At 46.3% G+C, this 22073-nt stretch overlaps 1 protein-coding gene across 2 annotated transcripts in view; it reads right to left on the reverse strand.

Annotated features, from left to right (window-relative positions):
- The window catches only part of kdrl (kinase insert domain receptor like), a 102556-nt gene that overhangs the window by 75779 nt on the left and 4704 nt on the right, over positions 1–22073 (reverse strand). Inside the window, exons 2-3 of one of the 2 annotated variants that reach the window (XM_084331505.1) lie at positions 7928–8024; positions 2181–2392 (exon numbers count right to left, since the gene is read on the reverse strand). In XM_084331505.1, the coding sequence (XP_084187631.1) occupies positions 2181–2392; positions 7928–8024 (309 nt within the window). Of the gene's footprint in view, positions 1–2180; positions 2393–7927; positions 8028–22073 lie in introns of both variants that reach the window. The other variant, XM_084331504.1, reaches the window with a different exon arrangement.

The following is a 22073-nucleotide window of genomic DNA, read 5'->3' on the forward strand; positions in this document are numbered from 1 at the left end:
GTCTTTTTTATCAAGAGCTCAGGCAATGAACAAGAGACTGAAAACATGTAGCTTAGGAGTCTTATTTTAAAAAATTGGAGTTGGAGCAACCCATTCATTTAGATTTGGATCATTGATTTACATTGAAACTATGAGTGTTTTACCACTAAAACGTTGATGTATAGTATACAATTTATTTAGAATGAATGAATTCATGTGAATGAATATACCACAAAGAATTATGCTGCCTTGTTATTGACTTACTTGTTTTCTATTTGTGCTTGAGTAATAATGAAAGACATTAAAAGAGGAACTGGTCTCGACTCCCGGAGAGTCAGCATTGCCTTGGCTCGGGCTGGTCGCTATACTAACTCGTTTGGCTGAGTTAGGGGGAGGGGAGCCGTGGGTGGGTCCTGGGCATTGTGGACAGCGACCCCTACAGTTCGGTCGGGGCGCCTGCTCAGCGAAGGTAGGATCTGGTGAGAGGTAGTGCAGCCTTCCACACGTTACACTCTCCCAGTAAGAATCTGCGCGGCCAGGCTGGCTGCCGGCTGGCTGCACATGCGTCGGAGGAAAGCATGTGCAGGAAACAAACATTCTATGCGTCTCCCATTCATTGTCAGTGGAGCAGCTCCAGGCTTTATACTACATCAAAAGACTGAATATTACTTCTGTGGTTCCTGGCTTTGGGAGAGAGTGGCTAAGGTTCACAAATATTGTTTTAACTGTCCTAGGACATGGAAATAAAATATTGGAATTCTTAATTTGGGTGGTGTTGCCCTTTAACTGGCGCTGTGCAGTGTTTGAGGAGCGACTGGGAAAACAGTAGCTAGAGCAGGAAATCATACGACGCCGTCGCCAACTACCAGGGCTTCCCATGCAATCACACTCCTTCCCACTCCCAGAAGAGGCTGTGACACCCAGGAGCACCTTCCTTTCTCTCTCTCTCTCTCTCTCTCTCTCTCTCTCTCTCTCTCTCTCTCTCTCTCTCTCTCTCTCTCTCTCTCTCTCTCTCTCTCTCTCTCTCTCTCTCTCTCTCTCTCTCTCTCTCTCTCTCTTTCTCCCTCCCATTCTCTCTCCCTCCCTCCAATTTATCTATATCTCTCCTTTCCTCCCATTTCTCTCTCTTTCCCTCCCTCCCATCTCTCTCCATCCCTCCCTTACACCTCTCTCTCTCCCTCCCATCTCTCTCTCCCTATCTCTCTCTCTTCCTCCCGTCTCTTTATCTCCCTCTCATCTTTCTCCCTCCCTCTCATCTCTCTCTCTCTTCCTCCCATCTCTCTCTCTCTCTCCCACCCTCTCATCTTTCTCCCTCCCTTCAGACAGTCTCCCTCCCGTCAGACAGTCCAGTGACAAAATTTGGACCCTGGTCAACTAAATGCTGTTCTATTGGTTGGCTGCGATTATACCAGACCCCTCTGTAGGTGTCGGGCCATTTACAACCAGCCTACTGAACCCTTTTCAAGAGAGCTCAGTGAACGTATGGCACTGCTGCTGCCAACACATACTGCTAAACAGTGGATGAAAAACCAATTAGTCAAAACTAAATAAAGTCCTTTATTTACAGTTTACAGTGTCACAGTTTATAGAACCAGTTGTTGGTCTCATTTCAAAATCGCTTCCTCCCCAACTTCTCACACACTGGCAAAGGGCCGCCGGGACAGATGTGACGCCATGACTGGAACAGTTTCTATTGGAATCTTTTCAAATTTGCTGTGAACAATCACAATGCCTAGAGCAAGAACCCTATTGACCTTACTTCTAGCACCACCATCAGGCCAAACGTTACATTTTCAAATGAGCATTATCTCCTGATCCGTCGTACAGGTACCCAGGAGATGTGGCTCCTTATGGACAACACATTTGCCATAAAGACCTATTAAATATGGAGTCATCTTTCCATTTGACCCCTACGCTGTTCACCCGATTCCCACAAAACGTGCTGTGTGGCATCTAGGGACCAAGGTCTTTAGATGTATTATTTAGATAGTTTAGAGGCCAAACCGTTTGACCAGATTAGAGACATGGTCAAAAGGTGTCATTGAGGATTGGGGACATATCAAGGATATACCATGTGTACGAGTCCAGTTCAGTCAGTCAGTCAGTCACTCTGGTTAGCCACTCTGCCCCTAGTGGCAACTCACATGCATTGTTACCAGCTATGTTACATAACAGCATTAAGAGCAGGTAGTGGTTCTCACCTTTCACATAGACATAGACAGATGCCAGGTGGTCTGGATCGTGGTTTTTCTGGGAGTATCTGCAGCTGTACAAGCCTGTGTCGTTGGCTATCAGGTGTTTGACCGTCAGATGGCTGCAGTGGGAGTGGACCCTGGGCTCACATTCCTCCACCTTCACCCCCTCGGATGAGAGAAACCCTCGAGGCAGCCTCCAGTGCAGCTGGGCAGAGCCCCTGTTAGACGCAGAGCACAGAGAGGGACAGTTTTAGACACCATGTCAGCATCCCATGTACATAGTTCCTCTACTATATACCCACAAAACACACACACACGCACATAACCTAACCCCCCCCCCCACACACACACACACACACACACACACACACACACACACACACACACACACACACACACACACACACACACACACACACACACACACTACAACACTGACATTAATCACTCAGGTCAGAAATAAAGCTTAATGACTGTAGCTGATTTATGTTCACAAACTTGCACTAAAATTCCAGAAATTCCAAAAATCATGCCTAGTCCCTAGTCTAATATACAAAAATATCTTTTTTCAAGAATGTCTAATTCTGGATTTGACCTGCCAGGATGATGGGTCTTGTATAATACTGACATTCTCAGGAAAACAAAATGGATAATGGCTTGTTGTATCTATTGGGGGGGGGGGGGTCTTTTTCCAAGTGTCACATCATTTGGCCCAGTGGCCAGTTGGCTATGGTCAGGAGAGTGGCCGCCTCACTGCCCTCAGGACCTCTTCCATTGATGTTTATTTGGGAGTGTTTGAAAGCCTGTTACAATAATGTGTCGTCATCTGATAACTTGGATTTTCACGGATTTTCACATGGGAACATGGCTCTCTGGGATGATGTGGATGTGGTCAAATAACACATATTTTCAAACAGTGTCCCTTTTTTTAAAGCTCTCATTAAAGCAGTCCCGGGGGAACTTCAAACATGTCTTGCATACCATTGCCTTTGCCTGCAGCACTTTGGGTCAAGCGACTTCAAAACTATCATCCTGGGACAGAAACTGAGACGATACGGGCCTTTTAGCGCATGGCCTTGTAGGGAAGCGATGCATTAGATAGATCTGCAGGGCTTAGCATTCCTGGCGTGTCTACAGAACGATGCGAGGCCCTCTTAACGCTCACACTGGGGTCCTCACCAACCCCAGAGGAAATTGCAACAGATTGATAAGTGTGGACCACCACCACGCTGTACAATGTAGTGCTATGTAGTGCTGTCCCCGTCTTTCTGTGGTCAGAGTCATGTCCCCTCTCTCACTCCCTTGTATATCACATAGTAAACAGGGATGTAACTCAGTTTACCTATTTATTTGTCTTGGAGTTGATCTGCCTTTTTAAGCCGATATACAGTAAATTTGTACCTCAGACGAAGAACCATATATGTTTTGAGAGGAACAATGCTTTCACACTTTATTATCTAAAGATTGTAAGTTTTCATTTCAACCATTATTTAAGCCTCTGAGGTTTCCCTCATTTACAGAAACGACGATCGTACAAAATGTAAACAGTACATAATACAAACAATATTCACAGAAATTTAAACACCAGAGTAAAAATAAAAAACTTAAAAACTTATTTAAAGGGGCGGTTAGGTGGTCGAGCGGAGATTGCGTTCGTCACCAGCCCCGGAGCTGTAAGCTTGGTTCGCCTGTTCGAATTCAGCTCACAGCTCCGGGGTTGTCACCAGCTTGGCTGGCCGTCTGCACTGATACAATTGGCTGTATCAGAGGGTGGGAGAAGCTGGCGGGGTGGGTCCGGGTCGTTGTAAACAGCGACTCCTACAGTTCGGTCGGGGCGCCTGCTAAGCGCGGATTGGACGTGAGGGGGGTAGTGTGGTCCTCCCACACGCTACGCCCTCTCAATGAGAATCCGCGCTGCCAGGTGAAAAGAAGCGGTGATTGGCTGGACGTGTGTCGGAGGAAGCACGTGGTAGCCGATTGCCGACTGCCTTCCACTCTTGGCCAGGTCGTTCTGTACGCTACCATCTACCGCCGTTTCCTGGAGTGGGACATCGTCTTCGCTCTCTATACTTCTACGGGAGGATCCCTATGTTCTCACTCCAGACATCGTGCCATCTACATTGCTACCATCTACTGCCGCGTCTCCGGCGTGAGACGTCGTGCCATCTACATCCTACCACCTACTGCTGCGTCCCCGGTGTGAGACGTCGGCGTCGTTTTCCTGCTGGGACGTTTTCATGCTCCTGTGGATACTCCCTGTGTAATCACCGCTTCTGTGCGGTCCTCGTTTTTCAAGTTCCCTGTTGGCACCTTTGCCTGGTGAGTCGCTTGACTACCTAAACATTTCCGTGATATCCTGGATGTTTTTCGTTCGCCCTTAAAAGGGACAGCGCTGCATTTTTGTTGTTCATGGACTCTAGTGTATTTCACCCTTAACACTTTGGATGCCAGTGGCGCGTTTTGTCGTTAGTTCATGCCGCCAGTTGAGTGCCGGCAACTCTATATAGCATTTGTTTGTCGTATTTTTTTTATTGGTGATTTGAATTCATATTTCATCAATCGAGCCTCACGCTAGTGTTGCAGAGTCTCTCTGAGCTCAATTGGGAAGATACCGCCCCCTATCGTCTCTCCCTGTGTAACTGCACCCCATTAGTTTAGACTGATGAAGCGGGGGGGGGGGGGGGGGGGGGCAGTTTCCTCATTTTACTTTTCCGTCAAGCCAACTGAAGAGACCAAGTGATCGCCGGCCCTCAGAACAGCGTGGATTATGTATTTCCAGCACCCAGCGCTGAATCAATAAACGCGATCGATATTTGGAATGGCGATCAGGAATTGGAATAATCTTTTTGGATAACATCTGATCTGAAGTAAGGAATCTATTTTACCAGTCTTGGGGTAATCAGAGCTTTTTTCACAGATATATCAACGTGTCCCGTGTGTGTGTGTGTCTGTGTGTGCTCGCTGATCAGGAAATGAGAGAATCGATATTTCAGCCCGCTTCTATAGCGTGCATAAGTACACATATACTATCGATAATCTAGCGTTTATTTGAAAACGATTCATAAATAGGCCGAAAAATGACTAAATGTTTGTGTATGCGTTAGTGCGAACACAAATTAACTAAGGGACAAGTGCAACATTGTATCATTATAGTCCCTGTGTCTCCCTGAACAAAGCAAACGAACTACAGGTGTGAAAAACGCCCAAGACACTTGTTAATGATGAAGACACTTGTTAATTAATGAATAGGCTTCACTTTAGATTGGCCCCCACGATAGCATCTGCAAATGATTTATAGATGTTTTATGAATGTCTTAACAAATCATTTGTTGAACATGAAAAATAAATGGAGTATAGTCGTTTTTTCATATCCATTTTTCAAAGCATCTACAAATGTGTTACTACACATTAAACAACATTATTTAATGATGAACAAATCAAGTACAAACAATGATGATAATGAGTTATAAATAATGTAGAACTAATCTGTAAATGTTATACAAATATAGTTATAAATGATTTAATAATCATTTATGAATGTATATAAATGGTTTGTTCATGATTAGTTCATTATACAAATACCTTATACATGTATTATAACAGGGTGTTATTATAAAGTGCTACCCAACAAACTTTGTCTTACTAGCATTAAGAACCAATTTAAGACTAGCAAGGGCATGCTGTAGATGTAGAGCATAAAAGGAAAGTTGCAATTTCTCAATGGCCAACTGTACAGAGTCAGAAATACAGTACACAATTGTCATCAGCATACAAATGGGCATGACATCCATACAAAGAAGAAACAATATTGTAAAAAGGACAGGACCCAAAACTGAACCTGTGGCACACCTTTAGTCATGGCCAAGAATTCAGATTGGGCTTGACCTAACTTCACACACTGCCACCTAGAAGATAGATAATCCTGAAACCAGACACAGGCATTATCATCCAACCCAATGTTAGATAGTTTCTTTAGAAGTAAGTAGTGATCAACTGTATCAAAGGCTTTTGATAAATCAACAAAGAGGGCAGCACAATGTTTCTTCTTATCTAATGCTGAAATAATATCATTTGTAACCAGAGCGATGGCTGATGTAGCACTATGTTTGGCTCTAAAACCAGATTGCTGAGAAAGTATGGAGTTAATTGAAAGGAAAAACTTAAGTCGTTTGTTTACTAGTGTTCGGACTTTAGGGTAACCTGGAGATAGGACTAAGTTATCCCTATCACCTCCTCCCTTATGTAAAGGAATCACCTGTGCAGATTTCCAATATAGAGGAAATCTACCTGAGGAGATGGAGAGATAAAAAAAATATAAGTTATCTGCTCAGCGATAACTGGTGCAGCCAACTTAATAAAAAATACTAAGTTATCCTCACCTGTAGAACACTTTGAATATATTGATTGCAAAGCATCAAATACAGCTGACTGTGAAAAGGGTTGAAAGGAGAAATGTGAATTGACCCCCACAGGGTACAAACAATCAGAATCAGCAGGACAAGGTCCATTATAGTTACACACAAATTGCACTCTGCTCAGATCACACAGTTATCAACTTTAATATGAGAGGGTAAAGAATTGGATGATTTAATTTGGTTCATATTCACCTCACTCAAATGTTGCCGGATTAGAGTATGAGTTTGTAACCAACTCCAGATAATCAGTTTTAGATTTTCTTACTACTGCAGTACATTTGTTCCTAATTTGCCTAAAAGAAAGCCAGTGTTGAGGGTCTCCAGAACGCCTGGCCCGAGACCATGCAGCATTTCTGTCTTTAATTAGGATTGACAATTCCTGAGAAAACCAGGGTATTACTCTATCTTTAATGCAGACCTTTTTAAAAGGAGCATGCTTGTCAACTAATAAATTAAATGTATTTACAAAGGAGTCCAGGGCTAACTGAACATCAATTTCAGTGTTACAAGAAGTATTAAAAAAATAAGATAATCAAAAAAGTCCTCCTTAAAACTGTGTGAGATCTTGTTTTGGGCAGTCTCGTGCTTCTTACACAGGCTGTGGGGCAATGGTCACTTATGCCTAAGTCAAAAACACAAGCTGAAATCCTGTCATATTTATTCACAAAAATAAGATCAATAAGGGTAGACCTAGAGTCATTTTTAAGGTTTGGCCTGGTGGGCTCAGTAACTAACTGGGAAAGACTGAGGTTAGTTAGTGTTGTGTACATTCATAGTTAAATACAGTAGAGGTTGAGTACTTTCCTCCCAAGTGATTTGGATTGACTGCAAATATATAGGCTGTCCAAAGAACATTTCAAAACTGAGTTATGGCTCTACAGTGCAAGTGTTCAAATATTCATGATTGATATTCATACTATATAGATTATAGTAAGTAGGATCATATTGATGTAAGCTACATGAACATAAAGTATTTTGAGGACACAAAACAAAATATTGCTATTCTGACATGAATAAATAACACTATATTGTTTACAGTGATGTTCGACAGGCGTTTATAGTTTACCCACCTTTAATTTCCCCACTCTCACTGGTAGTGAGATGAGATTGATGACCAGGGGAAGGCTAGGGGGACATTTAGAGTTAGACCATGAACCTTTTTGTGGTTGTGATGAAAGCCGAGGGTCAGGACTCTCCACACGACACAAAGTTATACATCTTTGTTGTGTTAATCGAGGGGTGCTATTCAACGTACCGTGTCACAATTAAGGTTGTGTGTATCCAATTTCCGTTTCGGAGAGTGGTTGAATTTGAAGTGAGTGAGTGCGCGGAACATACCTGCACATGAGGGAGAGCGAGCCCCCACTGTGATGAATGTGTGGATCCACAGAAGGCAAGATGATAGGGGTAGGCAGGTTCACTCTCTCCAGAAATCCTGCTGAACACACACACACATGGTACTTAAGAGAATGAGGGCCAACACATCTGCACATTTACAATGTCACTTTAATGGTAGTCTTAAACCACCACAAACTTACTAAAACAGTAGTGTGACAAATGCGCTTGGATTTTCCCATGAATCAGCCCGGGCCGTGCGCATGTGTGTTCACTTTGCGCTGGTCTGCTCCCTGCCTCTTATGCAAGTGGCCCTCCGCTGCGAGAGGGGCGGGGGGGTCAGGGCTGGGGGTGTTTCCGGGGCACACTGGGGGGGGCAGGTGGATGTGTCGGTAGTGATGAGCAGCGTGCAAGTGGGTGTTGAGGAGGAGGGGAAGGTGGGGGGGGGCAAGGGAGGAGGATAGCAGCTGTGCCTCTTAACCAAATAGGTCAGAGCCAGTCAGATCTGGGGAAAACCGGGGAAGGCCCAGAAGAACCCCCTGTTCCATCATGTCTTCAAGCACTAGTACAGTATGTCTGTCTTTTGTGGGTTCCCTCTGTCTCCCTTTTCAAGTTTCTCAAGTTTCAAGTTTCTCAAGTTTTTCTGTTCTTTTTCTCTTATATATCCCCCCTCCCCCCACCAACACCACCACTACCATTATCACTATCACTACCACCACCACCACCATCACCATCACCATCAGTACCACTATCACCACCACCATCACTACCACTACCACCACTACCACTACCACCACTACCACTATCACTATCGCTACCGCTACCACTACCACTATCACTACCACTATCACTACCGCTACCACTACCACTATCACTATCACTACCACTACCACTACCACTACCACTATCACTATCACTACCACTACCACTACCACTACCACTATCACTACCACTACCACTACCACTACCACTACCACTACCACTACCACTACCACTACCACTACCACTATCACTATCACTATCACTATCACTATCACTACCACTACCACTACCACTACCACTACCACTATCACTATCACTACCACTACCACTACCACTACCACTACCACTACCACTACCACTACCACTATCACTATCACTGTTACAAAGGGTCAGATTAAACCGAATATATATATTTATTGCCTGAGATCCCATGTATAATATTTGTATATCGTTTGATATCCCTTGTATATTCTTTGTACATATATACGGAATATCCCTTTACCTGGTACAGACCATAATATTCGTTCTCCTATTGGAAGCGATCCCCTGGCGCCACTGCCTTACCCCCTAGAGCTGACTTCAAAGGTACAGACGAGATATGTCTGTACATGCCCAGCTTCTGCCCATGAATACGGCTACTGAAATACGAATGGTACTATTTGTTCACAGCGCATATATATATGGCGCAAGTAAAGTAGAACTTCCTCTTAGCCTCTTAGTCCATTGTCCCGTTCAGTCTCGTTCAGTTCCAGTTATCCAAGCAACGTCTCACCCACTACGCAACGTGGGCAGAGCAGGGCTCGCATTGCCCCAAGATAGAGTCTCGTGTTATCCTAATACATTTGTTCAATGTATCGTTCGCTATTTATTAGTAAACCTTCATTACGAGTCAAAGACCACGTGAAGTGGGTAATTGTGCGTCTACATAGAGCACTTATAGCCGCGTGCAGATAGGATAGAGTAACGTCAAGTTCAACTGTGAACCACGGACCAACCGGAGGATTTACACCGGACCAGCAGCACCACGGAGGATTTACACCCCGCCAGCAGTGCCACTTTCCGGCAAGGATTATTATTCTTCATTCTTCACCAAGCTGCTGGAAGCAGAGAACCGTCTACACCCACTGCTGTGGGATCTACACCTGCCCGTGAAGACCTCACTCAAGCCCGTCTCTGTCGTACCAGAGACTCCACGGCTTCCACCTTTACCTGCACGGCGCGCATCCTGGGACCAGGCTGCTTTTCCCCGCTGACTCAGGGAGTAAGACACCGTCTCCAGGTGCCTTGCTGGAGCTCCGTGAACCATTGACTTTCATAGAGAATTGCCCCCCCCCCTGCTGGCTTACAACCGGTAGTACCCCCTTTCCCAGAATATCCCTAGATCTAATTACTTAATATTCATTATTGATTTGACTGCACATTCTTTGCCTTATAAGCGCAATCTAAGTAATGTACCAATATTCTTAATGTAATAAATATTATAAATGAGTATTTGTGTGGAAACCTGTTATTGTGGAAGTGTTGTCATCTAAAATACCTTTGTACGGTATTGGCCAGTAATGTACAAGACGGTAGTGATTTAATGATATCAATACTTGATTAATACAGTCAGGGAATTGTACCCCTCAGTTACAATTGGTCCTTCGAGCCGGATAATAATTAGCGTAATATTAATATAATATTAATATTGACATGGCCGATGACGAATACTCCACAAACGGTTCTCCTAAGCTAGATCGCCCGCAGCGCAGACGGCAGCCACCTCCCTATCTAGAGGCATACTCTGTCAGTCCAATACCTAGCTTTAAAGGAACGGTAAACGCGGTAAAAGTAGAAAGTAAAATTATGTCCGACCCTAACAACCAGGTTACCCCGCCAACAGAGGCCCTAGTGGGTGCTAATGTAACTGACCAAGCTCATGGTGGGGACCAGGAGGGAACTGACACGACTTTACCCCCAGACAATACCGAAGAAATAGCCCCCGATCAGCTCCGGGAGGAAGACAACCCTAAAGAGACGCGCACCCAGGAGACGGATCTCCTCGGTACGCAACAGGAGAACGGATCTCCAACAAGTACTGCCGGGAGCCGATCGCCCCGAACGGCGTCTTCCCCCAGCGAGGCGGACAAGATGCTGGCGCAGGCACTCATCGCCACCCTGGCAGCCTCCACCGAACGCGATCGACTTCAAGCGCAACAGACGTGCGAGCGCGAACATTTCGCAGGCGAGCGAGAGCGCTTCCAGGCGCAACAAAGGAGCGAAGATGACCGAATAAGACTGGAGACCAGACGCCTCCAGACAGAAGAGAACATCGAGAGAAGCCGCGCCGACGTCGCAAATGCACAGCTCCACGCCGCCCACGCCAGCGCCAATGCCCAGCGCGACGTCGCCAACGCACAGCGCGACGCTGCCCAGGCCAGCGCCAATGCGCAGCGCGACATCGCCAATGCCCAGCGCGAAGCCGCGCGCGACGCAGCCCATGCCCGGCGCGAGGCAGAGCGCGACCGGCTGCAGGCGGAGCTGATGGACAAACTGGTTGCCATGGCGACACCCCCTCACTCCGCACGGAGCTCCCAGAGATCGTCAAGACATGGGTCTAGGACACATTCCCCTACCCGACGAAGCGACCCGGGACCCCGCCTACAGGAGGATCCTGTCCACGTCTCCGAACCCCCTCCCCGGCCGGTCCATACGAGACCTAGCAACCGGGAAGAACCGGACCACGCCGAGAGACTGAACAGAAGACTCCAGGTCCTAGCAGAGGGAGAGGAGGAGGAGGAGGAGGAGTGTCAAGCCGACCAGCAGCAACATGCTCTGGCCCAGGAGGCCCAGTACAGCCCCGACCAGCAGCAACGTACTCAGGACCAGGAGGTCCAGTACAGCCCAGAAGTCAGCCCCGAGGCCCTGCGCTACAAACCCCCGACTCAACCCACGGGTGAGTTTGACGCACCGCCAGCCCCGAGGAACAGCACCTGGGTACCCGACCTTCGGTACCCACCAAGTACCAGCCCAAGACGACACGCAAGAGGAGACTCGCCTAGGAGGCCTCTCCCCCAACGCTCACCGATGTGCCAGTCATCCATGACATCATACATCGCCACGCCGTCGTTTCCAGACTTCGCCTATGAGAGTCGAGCACAGTACACGGAGCTCCGGATGTGCTTAGAGACAATGATGGTGGATGTCGCTGATGAACGCCACAAGTATGCAATATTACTGAAGCACCTGAAAGTACCGCGAGCGCACAATATAGCGCTGGCCTATGCTACCTCTACGACCCCATACACAGCGGCCCTTGCAGCGCTGGACCAGAGATATGGACGTATATGGGATTACGTAATCCAAGAGATAAGGCATATTGATCGCCTACCCCCAGCAACAGACAATCGCTCATTAGACGACCTGTCAATCAAAGTGCAGTCCCTGGTAGGGATGCTGGGAGCGCAACGGGAAAAGGGCATGCATGAGCTATACGCCAACTCTAACGTCGAGAGGATTTTGGAGAAGCTGCCACCCGCAAGACAAGAGCGTTTTAGGCGGCAGAGAGACTACCGGGATCCCAACGGCCCCGAACCATCCCTCCTTGATCTAGCCGACTTCCTGGCGAGAGAAGTCAGCAGCTTACGACTGGATACGTTCGGGCGGAGCACGCCAAGCTCCAGAGAGGGACCCAGGAGAATAAATGATGGAAGAAGATCGGCGACTGTTATGCACCAAGCCGAATCAGTACCGCAGCACCAGAACCACAACACCCCCTCGACGAAAGAGGACCAGTGGAAGATTGAGTGCCAGTACTGTGAGGGAGAACATCGGCTCCATCAGTGCGAAGATTTCAAGAAGCTGACCACGGATGATGTGAGCCAGTGGGTCAAGGACCACCGCCGCTGCTTCCGCTGCGCGCGCAGCCACCTAGCAGCTGAGTGCTGCTTGAAAAAGAAGTGCAGCAGGTGCGGTGGCACCCACCTGGAGGTCCTGCATGACATCAACAAGCGTCAGCCAGGACAACCGAGTGGGCCCGTCGCGGTACTGTACCATGCCGAGGCGGTGGCACCAGAACCAAAGTTCCACCAGACCGCTCCCTGGTGTCCCGACTGCTACGGCAGACACTGGGAGTCAAGGTGCGACTCTAGTCTACGTCACCACCCACAGGAGTGCTCCACATAGACCCCCAGCATAGCGGGACCCCCCGTGTGCTCCTCAAAGTGGTCAGAGTGCTCCTGAGCCACGAGGACAAAGTCATGGACACTTACGCCGTCCTTGATGACGGGTCAGAGAAGACCCTTCTGCTCGCGTCCGCTGCGGCCCAGCTGGGACTGCGGGGGAGCGAGAACCAAATGACGATTCGGACAATAAGAAGAGATTTAAAGACGATAAAGGGCGAGAATGTCTCCTTCACTATCGCAGCAAGCGGGCAGCCAGAACGACGGTATAGGATTACAAATGCTTTCACCAGCCAAGAAATAGGACTATCACAGTACACCTACCCCATCCCACAGCTGATGGATAAATATGTGCACCTGAGTCAACTACCTATCCCGCTCATAGACGGCGCCACCCCGACCCTGCTGATAGGCTCCGACCATGCAGACCTCATCGTCCCGATAGACCGGGTCCATACCGGAACCCGAGGCTGTCCTGCAGCAGTCGAGACCCGCCTAGGGTGGACACTACAAGGCCCCCTCGCTAAATCTCTCAACCGAACAGCAGCCACTAGCTGCCTCCACTCCAGAGCGACAGAAGAAGACACCGGCCTCTCCCCCGTACAGCAGAGGCTATTGACATTAAGCGAGAGGCCCGTGAGAGAACCGTGGGTACCAGAGGGAGTTCGGAACTCCACCCCCCTCAGCTGCGCTTCAGACGTAGCTGACCTCGAACCCAGCACCCCAAGCGACTCCTTGACGGGGCGGCCGGGACTGGCCCCTCCTCACACGGGGTACAGAGCGAACAAGAGAAACAGACGGAGGAGGAGAAAGCACAGCCAAGCACAGATCAAAGCAGTCTCAGGCCCGCTTCCTCCTAAGCCCCCCTTCATCCCGTCCAGTCGTCATGACCGTAGACCAGTCACCACCCCGAGCTGCGTGGCCGGCCGGCCGCGTAAGCAAAGTGACCACTGGTGCCGACGGAAAGGTCAGAGTGGCAGAAGTGCTCGGCCAAGGGCGGATCTACAACCGACCCGTGGCGAGGCTGATAGAGTCGCCAAGGCTCCCCGACTCGCCTAATGACGACCATGACCCCTGACTTTGTGAACTGCCCGACCCCTCACAGACATTGAGTAGTGGACAGTGCGGTTAATCTGTCTCTGCTTAGCTAATTAGGTGGGACTAATTAGGGGGCGGCTGTTACAAAGGGTCAGATTAAACCGAATATATATATTTATTGCCTGAGATCCCATGTATAATATTTGTATATCGTTTGATATCCCTTGTATATTCTTTGTACATATATACGGAATATCCCTTTACCTGGTACAGACCATAATATTCGTTCTCCTATTGGAAGCGATCCCCTGGCGCCACTGCCTTACCCCCTAGAGCTGACTTCAAAGGTACCGACAAGATATGTCTGTACATGCCCAGCTTCTGCCCATGAATACGGCTACTGAAATACGAATGGTACTATTTGTTCACAGCGCATATATATATGGCGCAAGTAAAGTAGAACTTCCTCTTAGCCTCTTAGTCCATTGTCCCGTTCAGTCTCGTTCAGTTCCAGTTATCCAAGCAACGTCTCACCCACTACGCAACGTGGGCAGAGCAGGGCTCGCATTGCCCCAAGATAGAGTCTCGTGTTATCCTAATACATTTGTTCAATGTATCGTTCGCTATTTATTAGTAAACCTTCATTACGAGTCAAAGACCACGTGAAGTGGGTAATTGTGCGTCTACATAGAGCACTTATAGCCGCGTGCAGATAGGATAGAGTAACGTCAAGTTCAACTGTGAACCACGGACCAACCGGAGGATTTACACCGGACCAGCAGCACCACGGAGGATTTACACCCCGCCAGCAGTGCCACTTTCCGGCAAGGATTATTATTCTTCATTCTTCACCAAGCTGCTGGAAGCAGAGAACCGTCTACACCCACTGCTGTGGGATCTACACCTGCCCGTGAAGACCTCACTCAAGCCCGTCTCTGTCGTACCAGAGACTCCACGGCTTCCACCTTTACCTGCACGGCGCGCATCCTGGGACCAGGCTGCTTTTCCCCGCTGACTCAGGGAGTAAGACACCGTCTCCAGGTGCCTTGCTGGAGCTCCGTGAACCATTGACTTTCATAGAGAATTGCCCCCCCCTGCTGGCTTACAACCGGTAGTACCCCCTTTCCCAGAATATCCCTAGATCTAATTACTTAATATTCATTATTGATTTGACTGCACATTCTTTGCCTTATAAGCGCAATCTAAGTAATGTACCAATATTCTTAATGTAATAAATATTATAAATTAGTATTTGTGTGGAAACCTGTTATTGTGGAAGTGTTGTCATCTAAAATACCTTTGTACGGTATTGGCCAGTAATGTACAAGATGGTAGTGATTTAATGATATCAATACTTGATTAATACAGTCAGGGAATTGTACCCCTCAGTTACAATCACTATCACTATCACTATCACTATCACTACCACTACCACCAGGGGCAGTTTAACAAGACATTAAACTGTGCAAATTCAAGAGCTCAATGGGGGGAAATACATTTCAGTACTCAGCAGCTAGAGAGTGGAATAAACTGCCAGTGTCCATAAAAAGTATTGAGTCAGAAAGAAACTTCAAACAGGCTCTGAAGAAATGGCTTAGTCACTCAGGATAGGGAAATATCTATGCAGGAAGTGCACTGTTGACTTTGTGTTTGTTTGTTTTATTGTATTTTCTTATTCAAGTGTAGTGCTTGAAGATTGAATTCATACATGTCATATTTGTGCCTACTTGTCATATTCCCCCCCCCCCCCCCCCCCCCCCTCTGAGGACCACAATGGAAATAAACTTGACGGGTTTAAATTATATGTGATGGCTGCACATTTTGTGTACCAGTATTGTATGTGATTTTAGATTGTCTAATAAATTCAATCAATCAATCAACCACCACTATTACTACCACTATCACTACCATTATCACTACCACTACCACTACCACCACTATCACTATCACTACCTCTACCACTACCACTATCACTACCACTACCACTACCACTATCACTACCACTACCACCACTATCACTACCACTACCACTATCACTACCACTACCACCACTATCACTACCACTACCACTATCACTACCATTACCACTACCACTGTCACTACCACTGTCACTACCACTATCACTACCACCACTACCACTGTCACTGCCACCACTACCACTACCACCACTATCACTATCACTACTACCACTATCACTACCACTATCACTACCACTACCACTATCACTATCACTACCACTACCACTATCACTACCACTATCACTACCACTACCACTATCACTACCATTATCACCACCACCACTACCACTACCACTACCACTGTCACTACCACTATCACTACCACTACCACTGTCACTACCACTATCACTACCACCACTACCACTGTCACTACCACCACTACGGTACCGCTATCACTACCACTGTCACTACCACTATCACTACCACCACTACCACTGTCACTACCACCACTACCGCTATCACTACCACCACTACCACTATCACTACCAGTACCACCACTACCACTACCACTATCACTACCACCACTACCACTGTCACTACCACCACTACCGCTATCACTACCACCACTATCACTACCACCACTACCACTGTCACTACCACAACTACCACTACCACTACCACCACTACCACTATCACTATCACTACCACCACTAACATTTACTGTCGACCTTGTCCGTGCTCTGGATGCTACTATTATTACATTTGTTGGGGGGGGGGGGGTTGACACAGTGGATTTAAAGCCATGTATTTGGTGTCCAGCCAGCTGAGGCTGTTGATAGGCCCTGTGTCTATCGCTCCACATAGGAAGCACTGTCGTTCTCGCTGCTTCTTCATTTCCTTATTTTCACTGCGCTCCCCAAGCTGCCCTTGTCATTGTGTGGTCGTCAGATGTGGTTGCCATGCGAACACGTTTATTAAATCTGCTTTTGTTTTTTAAGTGTGAATGTGTCTTTATGGAAAACTTTTATTTGTATCATAGAATCCAGAAAGACAATGGAATTACACAACGGCTTAATCCCTCCGGATCCCTCTGACACATGTGCTGGCTACGCACGTAACACACACACACACACACACACGCCCGCACGCACACACGCACGCATGCGCACACACACACACACACACAAACACACACACACACACACACACACACACACCTACTCTTAGTTTCATATTCTGAACAGCTGTTGCACGAGAATGAGCTGACCATGCCAGTGTTGGCAGTAGCTCTCAATATGACTTCCTCCTCCCTAAAGGTTCTAACATCATTGTTTTATTGTCCAAGGTTATTCGGAGGGGAAGGGATGTGGCTTGTGTTCTTTCTTATTCAGCTCCCAGCAGGAGATCACACAATGCTCTCAGTTTGGTGTTAAATTAAAGGCCCAATCTGGGATCCAAACCTATACAATTGGGTAGCCCTGCCACACAAAGAAAACGAGGATTAATACTGTACGTGTTCTCATTCTTTAATTGATTGACACTAGATAACAGGGACATACAGTATGAGTTGTTCCATTTTCTGTACTTTGTTGCTGTAAAAGGTTGATCATATTTGTAAACATTGGAGTAGAACAGATCTATATTGTGATCTGATCTATACAAAGGGTTAATAAGTTCAAACAGCGTATTTTCCATCAACAGATCAAACATACCCAATCCTAATATGGTCCAGAAAAACATTGATTTAATCTAAATTCTACTTCTGATCCAAAAGGCATAAATCCAACATTTCCAATACAAAATCAGTGTTACAGTGCCATGTTTTCTTGACCTGATTTGTCACACATAAAGGACCATAACAATGTTTGATCAGACATGCATTTGTCTTCATTTATGTCTGGTAACTGGTGGCAAGTTGATGTAATTTAATTACTGTGAAATGAGACCTCAGTCAGTACGGCTGAAATTGAATTTGACTGAGACATATTTAATACAGTGAATACACAATGCAAATATGCTTACACACACACACAAACACACATACACACAGACATATGCACATGCATGCACACACACACACACACACACACACACACACACACACACACACACACACACACACACACACACACACACACACACACACACACACACACACACACACACACACACACACACACACACACACACACACACACACACACACACACACACACACACACACACACACACACACACACACACACACACACACACACACACACACACACACACACCAACCTGACCTAGCTAGCACCTCTCTGGGAGGCAACTCATGTCTTAAAACCAGTTTTCCCCTGTTCTCCTCCAGTAACACACTACAGATGGATGAATCCGCAGGGGGCCAGAGCAGACCCCCCCCCAACTGCCCCCCATCCCGTCCCTGTCTCTCCACACCCCCAACCATCAAACCGCCACCTGCCCTGATGCCTGCCCAGCGCTGACCTCAGCAAGTGCCCCCCCCCAGACAGCTGTGTGCTACATTCCTCCAGTGGAACGCCTGAAAAATGCCAGAAATGGCCCTTATTGTGATGGTTCAGAAGGGCGCCAGGGCTGGTTCTCATTAGGAGCCATTAAGAAAAGGACATGCATGGAACAAACAGAAAGATAGAGGAGAGAGAGGAGAGAGAGTAAGAGATGGAGAGACACAGAGTTTCAATACTTCAGACAAGTGAATATGTGTACTTGGGCATCAGGCATCAATCAGTAATTGACAGAGGGGCAGTAAGACTGGGGTCTGGTCTCTGTCCTCATGTGGCCTGAAGAAAGGGAGGCAGTTCTGGACATAGTGTTTTTGAAAACATCTGCGGTAGGGTCACTACCAGTCGGGAAATTAAGACTAACTTTAGCTTTACACAATGTTGGACCCCAAGCTCTATTCAGACATTTGTGGTGCAGAAAAAGCATTGCAAATATTTAGTCTGAATCTGAAAGAACAGACGAGGAGGCCAAACAATGACAAATTCCAACTTGGACAGTGTCTCAGCTAATATAAATTATATCTCTGGAATGGTAACCAGTGTCTCCTTTATATCAACTGTATCTAATAGCAAATGCCATGAATCTGGCGCCAAATACTTATTTTGATGCCTTAAAATCTGATTATGTAATGTTCCAAATAGCATATGTTCCATCTATAAATCATACTCTTTCAGAATGTGAATATAATCCTAATTTATAAGGTAAAAGACTGATGGAGATGACTCCAGGTTGGAGGCTGGGCCTTTGCTTTTTAGGCATTCATCTACTGTATAAATGCTTTTTAGGCAAATTCTTGCCAAGAGTTCATGTAATTATATTTATTATATATTGTATATGTATAGAAACTATATTTTACTAAAGTTATTCCTCCATAAATGCTAAATTTTCATCAAATTATTTCATTGAGCTGTAATTAATACAACATAAGTACTTGTCATACTCTGATGACATCACATCAAATAAAATATAATTCAAACTCTTTAACTCGCAATATCTTCCAAAACAAATACATTTTTGCAAGACTTTGGATATGTGTGAGATTGTGTGCAAAATATGCGGCTATGAGAGTGTGTATGAGAAAATAAAAGACAGAAGACAGATTGAAGGTAGAATCTGTAACGTTGTCAAACTGCGACCTCTAGGCAAAACAGCACCTCTTGGTTTGCTTAAATCTTTCGTTTCAGTCTAATGTATGGGTTGGAGTTGAGTGGGGATAAGGGAGGGGTTGTTATTATTGGCTACCTCAGCCAAGAAATGTCTGGACAAATTCACGCTATAATAAGATACTTTATAGCTATATTATTGATAAAATATTCATATAATATAATATACTGTATAAAGCTAACAGTAGTAAATTATTATAATTCATCCACACCTCTCTTGGCAGAGCCTGAGGTTTAGTCAGTAATAGCAACCTGTCCCCAGTCAACTCCAACCCACACATCAGACCAAGAAAAATAAAAAGGAAACGTTCCTAGAAATGGCATTACAGATCCTACCTTTAATGAGTCCTTTAAAGAGAAAAAAGGACCAGAAGAGGTGGACAGTCTGAGAGTTAGGCTTCAGGCAGGCAATGTCAGCAGACTTGTGTTGTGGGCACACTGCCAGTAGCTTCTGGGTGATATTATTGTGTAATAAAACAGACTATTACTGTACGAGATGACTCAACTGTCACTGCTTTGGGCAGGAAATCCCCAGTCACAACCCTTAAAGCGCAGGGCATAATGTGCGGAATTCCCTCCTGTTTGGCAGTGGGCTCAACCCCGGGTCCCTGTGCTTCCTGGTCCGTAACATTAGCGATTGGTCTCTGGAGCAAATGGGAGAGGATCCTTTTTTTGGGGGACTTCAAGGCAAAAACAACAATGTGACTCTGTTGTTTAACCTTGCCACTCTATTGCTTTGTTACTCTTACAAAGACATAGAAGGGGGGCGCTACTCCTTTATAAAAGAAAGAAGGGGGTCAAAGGTTGATGAGTCATCTTGGCTGAATTGTGTCCATGGATACGGCAGTCCAACAGTAGCTAGTAGGGGTAGCCAGTCAGTGGCGGCCACTTAAGACTGGTTTCCTGCCCTAATGCCCCAGACGACTTTTAGAAATGACTGTCTTAATATTGATAGATACAGCTAGAGAAATTGGTAACAGCCAGGGGTTGAGACATTTTCACAAATGTGAACAAGTGGGCTTAGAAGCATTGTCTATTCCACTATACCTGCTGGTCAACAGGAAAAGCAAGGGGCGAAATAGTAGCATTAAATGCCAAAACACACCTTGTCAATTCCCAAGCCCTCTGCCTCTGAGTTTATGAAACAAGGTGTTTTCTTCTTCGTCCTTGAATTGCCGTGACGACACAGCGATTGCCTTCTGTGCCACCGGCATTTCATGGTATGTTGCCTTTAGGTTGAGACTGTCAGGGTAGAGAAACAGGAAGACAAATTCACAAGGAGCTCTACACCCTGGTGGCAGATTTACAACACTGAGCTGAAACCCTTCCCAACCCCCTCCCAAGAGTTGGGACCACCTGCCAAAATAAGAAGTTGCTACTAAAGCTCCTCTCAGTGTCGTGCGGTCTCTGTATGCTGGGATATTGTCTCACAAGGGGTCCTTCTGAACCCCCCCCCCCCCCCCCCCCCACAACTGCAAGGTTAAGACAACAGTTAGAGAAAGCGCCTTTTTTATTAGGCGCATGTTAGTCTTTGGAGATTTGAAGACAAAATGCCTCAGACTCCTCTTAAAAAAGCAAAATAAAGGAACATCTGGCCCAGATGGGTGGTCATTCCCCTGGTCCAGGTTATGTGGAGCTGAGCACAGCTAACAATAGGAATATCCTGCATAAGGATTCCTAAGTGGTAGTGCATTGTCTAAGCCCCAAAGGATTCTTCTTCCATAACCTGTGAGATTAGGACCGGCTAGCAGACAGAAGCTCCTTGAAATTGAAATCATATGCGGGGTTAAATGGAAATATATTGCCGGCTCAAGAGTGGATGTATACAGGTATACAGGGGATGCTACTATCATCCCATGTTAAGAACAGCAATAAGAGACAACTTTCAGCATGCAATGTCCCTATGTAACCGAGGGAGTTCTGCCATACTGTTAATGGTGTCCCAATGCAAGAATCCATCATGCACACCAGAGGTGAGGGATAAAGGGATAAACCAACACAAAGACATGCTAATAACTCACAGCAGAATAACACCACACTGGTGACCGTGGTGGCAGCAATCTGGTCGAGTGAGGGAGATGATTGGTGTGTGCACTGCCTGCATGAACTGCCTGCACGAACTTAGACATACAGTGAGTGAGTGATGAGCTCCTATTACACTTGGCTGACCTCTTGACCTCTCATAACTCCCATTCTCCACTCCATCTCAAGTGCCCAAGGAGGAGGTAGACTCAAAACAAATTAGCTGTGCATAAACTCCTTCAACCAGAAAGATGGCTTCTAAAGAAACACTGGTCAGAGATATGGAAAAACAGTTTTGTGAAATAATTGGATGATGTATAAGCAAATAACCTTTGACTTTCCCCCCACAATGTCCTTACGGCGAATGTGGCAAGTGACTTCAAAGAGGAGTTTGTATTCTTTCAGCTTGTGATGTTATGAATGGATCAAAGGTCAAAATTCACAACGTTTTGAGTTTCAAGTTGTGTAACTAGCTCCAGAGTTACCCCCTCCGTCAAACTCTGTAACCTTGGAGTCACCCTCGACC

Source organism: Notolepis coatsorum (genome assembly GCF_963971535.1).
Source record: "Notolepis coatsorum genome assembly, chromosome: 16".
In the NCBI taxonomy this organism is placed as follows: domain Eukaryota; kingdom Metazoa; phylum Chordata; class Actinopteri; order Aulopiformes; family Paralepididae; genus Notolepis; species Notolepis coatsorum.